At 35.9% G+C, this 9,095-nt stretch overlaps 1 protein-coding gene across 1 annotated transcript; it reads right to left on the bottom strand.

Moving 5' to 3' along the window:
* Positions 1-1,324: 1,324 nt before the first annotated feature.
* Positions 1,325-9,089, bottom strand: GNPDA2 (glucosamine-6-phosphate deaminase 2). Its single transcript, XM_051616697.1, has 7 exons — positions 8,964-9,089; positions 7,630-7,797; positions 7,227-7,324; positions 6,535-6,717; positions 6,031-6,215; positions 5,761-5,935; positions 1,325-2,422 (listed from the first exon to the last, which is right to left on the bottom strand). Exons 2-7 carry the CDS (start codon positions 7,755-7,757, stop codon positions 2,364-2,366), a joined length of 828 nt encoding a protein of 275 aa, XP_051472657.1. The 5' UTR covers positions 7,758-7,797; positions 8,964-9,089; the 3' UTR covers positions 1,325-2,363.
* Between the last annotated feature and the right edge of the window lie 6 nt (positions 9,090-9,095).

Raw genomic sequence — 9,095 nt, 5'->3', positions numbered from 1 at the left:
CACATCAGGAAAAAGTATTTGTGACCTTTTTTAATGTACCACACTATTTCTTTTTAACCTAGTGTGTGTCAGTTTACCCTGAACACAGCCTAGCTCTGCTAGTCTCCAAAGAAATTTTAAGTTTTAATATAATAAAACAGAAGAAGATACATAACTGCTCCACCAATGAGACCACTTCAGGCTTTTAATAATTCCTTTGGTATAAAGGTTTGCTTAGAGCATAGCTTGGTGTCCTTGGAAGTTTTACTTACAGTGTTCACATACTAAACTTTGTTAGCCAGTTCTCACTTGAAATCTAGTTGTAAAGTGTGCTTTAAAAACTGCTGCTTTTAGAAGTGTAAACAAAGCAATCACAAACACATGTTGATGATCATGCTGTATAGAGCATGCCCACCTCTAGAAGCTTTTATGCTGCATTTTTTAGGTCTTCAGGGACTAATTCTGATCACAATCTTAATTTATTGCAATATATATATATTTTAGAGAACAAATTGCTAGTAATACCTACTAAAATACTCAGTCACCAGGAAAGACTGCTGTTCAGTTTAGGCTTGTAACTAGTATTTGAGCTTGATTAATCATAAGCTAGTTTTTATTTCAACTTGAGTAAAAGGATGATTTGGGAAAATCATTGGAGGGATGAAATTAAACTGGACATCATCAGAGGTCCCTTTGAATACTACTTTCAGACTACAGAAAAAAGGAAGAGAAATTATTTTAGTGGCTTGGTGTTTTTTTAATTTGAAGCTATTTTGGCTGTATTGAAAAAACAAACATCTGGATGTGAACAATGTAACCTGTATCTCCAGTAAAGGCACATAAGCTGCTTCTATTACTGACCTGAAGAAAGGAGACAGTGGAGAAAGGCCTTCTGTCATTAAACTTCAAACCTGTTTTAAATCTGTGCTTCTTCAATCTGCTATTAAGAACTGAAACACTAGGCATGGCCTCCTGCAATGCTTGAGACAGAGTGCCATCCTTTTCTAAATTCACAGAATAGTCCCTTTCTGAAAGGCTGCTGCCCCCCAGGTGCACAGCCTGGGCTCTTTGGGAAGGAGGAATTTGGGAATTTCTTGACAGTGTGGCCTATTGGGCCAATATTCTCAATTGCAATGGATTAATATGGCTTGTAATAAAGGCTATTTGTCTATCATCTACACCTAGGTGCAAAATCTAATTGTTGAAGTTATGGTTTATGGCACTTTATCCCAGTGAGTATTTTACACAAGGGCATGCTCTACCACCCCCCATACCCTCCCAAAAAAGCCTAAATCAATTAACTCTTAGCTTTCTTCAGTGGAAGAAGGACAAAATTCCTAACCTCTTACTGATACCCTTAAGTATTTATTCATGTCAGAAATTACATTAGAAACAAAACAATGTTAAAGTTCTAGCTTTATATTTAACTTTTACTTATATTCAAAGTAGGAAATAACATTCCTCAATGTTTGTAATGATACAATGAGAGGTAACTATGCAAAGTGATTAACAGTTGACTTTAAATGATCATGTATTAAACTTGCAGACATTATATTCCTGTAATTTAATCCTTTTCAGGCATTTAATAGTAACATCAATGGTACAATTAATCAGGTACCTCTGGAAAGGAACTTTCAGATTTTCTTCCTTATGTATAAAGCTCAATTACCAAAAATACAAAAATCTTAAAGTAATTTGAAATACATAAGAGGAAAAAGTGCTATGGCAGAAGTTTAAGATTTATCTGTGGAATAAGTTGTAACTTTCAACGATTTGGTGCAATTTTAGGCACTGTTTTTGTATTTTTATTTGCCTGAATTCTACAGCAGGACTTGAGATGCCCAAAAACTGTTTAAGATAAATTTAAGGCAACCAAGTGCAAAAGCTCAGAGTACATTAGATATATGTAAACAGAACATTTCATAGTAAAAATTTTACAATTATTACAAGTCCATAGTATTGACAAAGGCCAAAAGCATTCTGCCTAGAGACACCAATGCAGAATTTAGTTATACTAATCAAGCCAAAAATAACAAGTTCCTGGAAATAAAATACCATTTTCTCTAATGCAAGGCAGATGCATTACATTGCTGTGCTAGAGTAAGTGCTCTTCTTCCCCACCCCACATAACATGCAGTCTCCCACAGGTTTGTTCTGTTCCATATAGTTATGTACCAGTCAACAACAGAGCTCCAAATGTTAAAGCAAAATACACAACACAGCAGAGATGGAATGTGAATGTATAGATATTGGACCTTTTAAAAAATACAGTACCTAGGATTCTCCATTTAAACAGTTCTCAGCATATTGCATAGCAGTGAACTCATCTGCTACCTAAAACTGTTGCTGTTGACCCACATAGAAGTTCCTCTTCAGTTCTTCTCTCAGTTTTCTTTCATACTGTACAATGGGTCCACAAGCTTATTGTGCACATGCATTAAACCTTGGGGGGAAAGCAACAATGCCAGCTTTACATTAGTTATACTTTTTCAACATGTCTATCTGTATTTTTATTTCAAGTTTGCTTCAAATTACACATTTTAAATAGTTAACTGAAGAGAATAAAAATGGCTACTTAAAGTAGTTTAAGAAGTTAAAGACAACAAATATTCCTGTATCACTTCAATACTACTGACCTCTTCAGTATAAGCGAGGAGGGATGAGACAGCTGTCTGATAACAGACCTGTCAAAAAGTGGATTTGGAATACTTCCAAGTGAATGGAATACATGAAACCCACCCATCTTTCCTTTTTATTTAAAACTGCATAAACAGCAACAAAATTCCCCTCATACCACGACCTGTCAAAGAACTCAGATGTACCCACAGGGATACTTTTACAGCTTGAATTGAAACATTCTAGCATTGTGGTATTACTGTCTCAGTAACTAACAGTGTACTTGCAGTCCTAGACAAGCAAAACCAACCTAAAAGTATCCAAAGTATTAACAGATCCAGAAATTCAGTAGTTCAACTGTTTTCAATTCAAGCTGGGCTTTTTTTTTTTTTTTTTAGGGTCAGATGTAAGAAGTTTTTTCCCTATTCAGATACTTTCATTTTGATAAGGTGCTGAAGAGCAATTAAAAAGAAAAACTGCTGCTTTCTTTACTTTGTTCCAACTTTGTAAAAATGTTACCTACATCTAGGTCTGCATGACATTCAGTCACTGGTATGTTTTTAACTTCATTTCACCTTAAGGACTAATAACAGTAACTGATCAGTGTTCACAATCTGCAAAGCAAAAGTTAATTTTAGCACCAAACTAAAGATTAACTTAACTTATAAAATAAACATGTAAGTAATATGCAACAATAGAAGTAGAGAAACGTTCTTAATAAACATTGTCAGAGTTGGAAGGAACCTCTAGAGATCACCTAGTCCAACTCCCCTGCTAAAGAAGGACTGCCTAGAGTGGCAAAGAATATTCAAATACCTTTGCTACATGATGCATCTGGTGGCAAACTCAGTGTTACTGCAGCAACAAGAAATCCAAGTAACTACAATCTGAGGTCATTACAGTAGTTGACCACAACAAAAGGCATTTAATGCAGCACCTGTTTCAGTGTGTGATTATTTAATATGAAATGCATATATTACTGACTCAAGAATCCAGCTCATTTTGTCTCTGCAGGTAATGACTTAGCTTTGATACTTGTGCAAAAAAACCCTAAAAGTCTAAACAAACCTTAGAAGGCAACATGACTAAAGTAACAGTTTCTTAGGTTTCATGAGGGATAACTATTGGGTTGACATACACAGAAAAGATCAAGTCAGTAATATTCTTCAGGAGTTTAACAGTAAGTCAGAGAACATTAAGTACACATTTAATACAGAAGCCATTTGTACTAAGAGTAACAGCTGAATACACTATTCCAAACTAGAATCATGTTTTGAACTTTAAGACATTCTACTTCCTACCAGTGTTTTTCCTCTTCTGAAGAATGGAAATAATTACCCACTTCCTCGAGGCATGAAAAATGCTTACAAAGTATTGCCTCTGCCATATTTAATGGAAGATATTTAAATCCTGTGAAAGTTCAGGAAAAACAGAAACAAAAGCTCTTTTTTTAAATATATGCTGAATCCTTACTTGACAGGTGCTAAAACAATTATTTCAAAAGGAAGTCTCACTGTATATTCAAGTATGTTTTCAATAAACAGATTTATGCATAAAGCTTTAAAAAGAGCATACGCAAGTAGAGAAAATTATTTTGAATTAACTTATCTGCAGAGTAGTTAGTAAATTCAAAACCCATTTTCTGCTTCATTCTGCAAGAAATTAACCTTTCCTTTCTCCAACAAGAATATTTAAGTACACTTGATAATTTTAGTCTCTAAACAGTTTTTCAGAAAGTCAGAAAAAAGTGAAAGGGAGTAAGAGTTATTCTAGTTATCAGACAGTGTGGTACTTGACTATCAAAAAGATGTGAAATTTCTTATAGTACCTTGAAACTTTTTAAATGGTGAAAATTTGCAATAAATAGCTGCCATAATTAGCAGTCATTAAGAACTACATAGCTTCCTAAGCCTAACCTGAAGATCAAGATTCAGAAATAAATTTGACCCACATTGATTTCTCCATCTTAAAAGGGAAAAACCTCACTAATTTGAGAATAGGTAAAATTAAGCAAGTTTAAAGTAAGCAATCTTTAAGACTTCTATTGCTCTGTATTACAGGGTAATTAAATACAGTGTGACACAATGGCACACATTCATATACTGTAGCCCTTGATTTTTTTTTTTAAAGCAATGTACAGTGTCATTCATACCTGGTAATTCTACATTAGGCTTATATCTTTCCAAGCAAAGCTTTTGTTTGCATGAAATAAAGGACAGTGTTTAAAATTTATCCAAGCAGTTAAAACAGCTTGTCTTTGAAAACAACAATTACTATCTAGCAGTGTGATACAGGTAAAGACTCACACACAATACATAGAGGAAAGAAGAGCATACCAAAAATATACAAAGTCAACAAGTTGGCCACAAATTCTATCAGAATAAAAATCACATTAATGCCAGAACTTCAATCTAATAAATATATGGACATTGGTGACATAAAGCTCTACAAATACTTTCATAAGTTACAGTCTTGATCTCAGAAGCCTCAACTACTACAAGTATCCACGCTAGTGAGAAAGATGAGTGATTTACATGATTGCATTTGCTGTGCTAACACAGGAGAGAACCACTCTTCTCAGCTTCTGCAGTCTCAGTGAAACAGAATTCACATCCAGGAATTTTCAATGGCTACCAAAAATCCCAATATACCTACTACAAATATGAAGAGTAAAAGGCTGCAAAGTATTAGTATACACATCAGTACAGAGTTATACTACTTGCATTGTATGAAAAATGTCTTCAGGGGGCTTTAAAGTTTGTATCACACATTTCAAGTTTACTAGATAGCATATTACAGCACATAGCAAAAGGAGAATGAAAAATAAGTTAGGATTAATAAATGTATCAAATTTTCTTTAAAACTTTTCAATGTATTTAAGACCAGTATTCTGGAACACTGGACTGCTGCTGTTGAAGACTGCTACACTATCAATTCAAATTGGAACCAGAGGAAATATTTTTACAAAGCTGATTCACCAGAAAGGCTAAGGAACAAGTTATACCTCCTAGCACTCTTCCATTCACAATAAATAAGTTAACATTTAGTATTCTGAATATATAACATTATACATTAGCTACTCTAAAGTGTTGGAAGGCTCAGACCTAAGTCAATATAATTTAAAACTTATTTTTTAATATGTGTAACCTCCAATTCAGTGCTCACCTTTAAAGTACTTCACAGTTTTAACTCTTAGTTCTAAAGTAGCATCTTCATCACACACAAAGATAGTACGAGGGTGCTGCTGGAAAGCAGAAACTGTCCACATATGATTGACTCCTTCTTCAATGGCTTTGTACAGTGCAAAAGCCTTATGTGCACCTGTTATAAGAATCATCACCTGCAAAACAAAGGTGTCATTACTTTCAGTCCCAGTATCAATACCAACTAGTCTTGAAAACAGACACATGCAACTAGAACTAAATGAGTTCTTACTTCTCTAGCATCCATCACTGTACCCACACCAACTGTTAGCGCCATAGTTGGTACTTTAGATAAGTCTCCATCAAAGTATTTAGCATTTGCCAAAATGGTGTCCATTGCTAAAGTCTTTAATCTTGTTCTTGATGACAAACTTGATCCGGGTTCATTGAATGCAATGTGGCCATCTGGACCAATGCCTTTTCAAAGTTAAAAAAAGTAAATCATTCCATACCTGCGAGTCAACAAATATCCTCAAACATTGTAAATTAATAAAAACGTTTTAGGACTAATTATTTCTTTTTGGTTTCCCATTTTCAATGAAATAATAAAAAACTTACTTGACATTAACTTACTAGAAAGTTGGACACCAACCATTCTATTTTAATATTGATTGTTAGTCACATAATTTTCTTACATCACAACTGAAAAAAGTGATTAGGCAAGTAGTGAAAAAAGTCATTGAAGAGTCGATGTACTTGTTTGAATCATAACTAACCACAAAGCACTTCCTCCTACCTCCAACAAACAGATCAATCCCCCCTGCTTCTTGAATTTTCTTTTCAAAAGCATCACATTCCGCCTGTAAGTCTGGAGCATTCCCATCAAGGATATGAGCATTATTTGGATCTATGTCAATATGTTTAAAGAAGTTATTCCACATATAGGAATGATAGCTCTCTGGATGATTTCTGGGAAGCCCTGAAATCATTTAGAAGGAAGTTAACATTATTATTAACAAGATTTAACCAAAAAGCCTTAATTGTAGTCTGTGTGTAATCAATGCAGGGCATGCAAGGCAAACATAAGTAACAAGTCAGATAAAGCAGCATATGAAATCATATTAAGAAAAATTTCCTGTTGGCACACAAATGGTTTACACTTCCTTTGCATACATCCTATCACAAGGAGTGCAAAGTCTTTACAGAAATGCAGTCACAAGCATATATGGCAACACACTTTCTAGACAAGTATTGTAATTCACAAGAACTGAATTCAGCCCAGGATCCACTTGGACTAGTTAACTGTTTTCATTTTTGTGGATAAAGAAATAAAGAAACATGCTTAATATGGCCCGATGTACATAAATCTCACTTAGAAGTACAATCATCCTAGCCTGAGCTTGTGCTTTGTTAAGTATTTAGCAGCTTTAATAAACGAAAAAAAATAATAAATCAGTATAGCGTTCTCAAACAATTAGCACATCTTACCTACATATTCATCCATGTTGAAAGTCTTCACATATTTGAAAGACAGATCTCCGTTCTTGTGGTATTCTATCAGCTTTTTGTAGCATCCCAAAGGTGTACTCCCTGTCAAATACAGTTTTTCTACTGTTCTGTGTATCCACACAACATTTTCAGTGTATTCAAGCAATATTTAGACTAAGATTTTGCTACAATGCTTTTCAGCATAAAATGTATCTCATTTCAAATTTAGTGTTTCACAGCTTCTCCAACCTTATCACAACTTTTTACACAAAACCAATTCATACTTAAATAGAAATATGTTGGAGTATTATCATTAAAATGTGTTCTTTTAAATACTGTACCTATTAGCAATAAGACAGATATAGTTCTAGGTTCAATCATTTACATAAGCTTTTAATAAAACTTGCCTGTTGGTAGACCAAGTGTGAAATATCTTCCTTGACTTGGCTTGAACTGGATGATACGATTACAGATGTATTTTGCTGCCCATTCACTAGCCTGATCATAATCTTCAAGAATTACTAGCCTCATTATGGCAGTGAGGAACTTGTGTGATAGAATTAATTTAAACCTGGAGAAAACATCAAAGCTTTTTCAAAAAAGCATCACGTGAATAGCTGTAAAACTCAGATTACAGACGAGCAAAAAAATTACCTTTTATACTGATGACGTATAGTGCTAAATAAAGGTTATTTTATTTGCATAAGCATATTGCACTCCTGCAATCCTGATTTAAGCTGGACTGTTGGGACAATCAAAAGAAAAGCTACAGAATCCAAGCCATAGCTTACAGTAAAAATATTTATTATCACTTACAGACTGATTTCAAGTAAATTATATGAAAATGCTAAACTGAAAACAAGCCATTTTGAACTTCAATCTTTTTTATTAATTGTTTGCTACTGTTAGAAAAACAGTGCTTAAAATAAAAGCAAGCAAATTAGTAAACAGATTCACTTCTGTTTCTCATGACCAGCTGAATGCCTAAAATTGCAAAAAGAAAGCCCAGAATAAAACCATGCTTCTACATTCAAGATACACAATTGGAAAGAAACTAAACTCTTTCACTTCCACTCTAGTTCCACAACAATGCTTCAGTAAACTTGCTAATCTGCAAAAAAAAAATTTATAAAGCATTAGAGATATCTGGAATCTTTAAAACTCACAGGAAAAAAATAGTTATTAGATCATTTCTTTTTTCTTTTGAAGATACCTTTAAACACAAATCACTCATTATTTATAAGCTCTGATTTTGAGTTACAACTATACCACCTATTAAGCTTACCGTCTATTAAGCTGTTGACTACATGAGCAGCTCCTGCAGTTAAGTGGAACTTATTTTTCCAGGAGTTTTAGGCTTAACAGACTCACACAGCCTTAAAAAACCCCGACCTAACACCCACACGTCCTCTAGGACAGGAAAAACAAGCCACCAGAAGGTGATCCCGCGGCTCCAGGGCATCTACCCGGAGTGACACGCTCAAAGAAAGGGACGACTCGCCAAAAGGAGCCAGAACGACCGCAGATTCTCGGCTAGGGCTGCTTTTCGGATTGGTACATCTGCACCGTTACAGGACACCTACCGCCGGACCGCCTCGGCCCGCCGGCTCAGCCCCGCCTCAGGCGGCCACGGACTCCGCGCCTTCCCCGACCCCCTGTCCGGGGCCCTGCGGGCCCGGCCGGCAGCGGGGCCCGGCCTCACCCCACCAACCAGCGACCCCACCCAGCCCCACTCACCCCAGGAGAGCCCGCAGCGCTCACGGGCAGCGGAGGAGGGCGCGGAAGGGCCGCAGGAACAGGCCAGGGGCAGGGACTGTAACCGCCGCCCGGCGCAGCATCCGCAGTCCCGGCCCCTCCGCCAGCGCCCCA

The sequence above is a fragment of the Apus apus genome, chromosome 4, assembly GCF_020740795.1.
Source record: "Apus apus isolate bApuApu2 chromosome 4, bApuApu2.pri.cur, whole genome shotgun sequence".
In the NCBI taxonomy this organism is placed as follows: domain Eukaryota; kingdom Metazoa; phylum Chordata; class Aves; order Apodiformes; family Apodidae; genus Apus; species Apus apus.
This window is presented reverse-complemented; position numbering and strand designations above follow the sequence as displayed.

Bases quoted from the DNA above. Each gene is read 5' to 3' on its own strand.
- GNPDA2 (XM_051616697.1), bottom strand. From the start codon at position 7,757: ATGAGGCTAGTAATTCTTGAAGATTATGATCAGGCTAGTGAATGGGCA. The intron at 7,325-7,629 runs GTTTTATTAAAA...TTTGACAGGGAG, and splicing joins CTTGGTCTACCAACAGGCAA to TACACCTTTGGGATGCTACA. The intron at 2,423-5,760 runs GTGAGCACTGAA...TTTCCCCCCAAG, and splicing joins AACTGTGAAGTACTTTAAAG to GTTTAATGCATGTGCACAAT.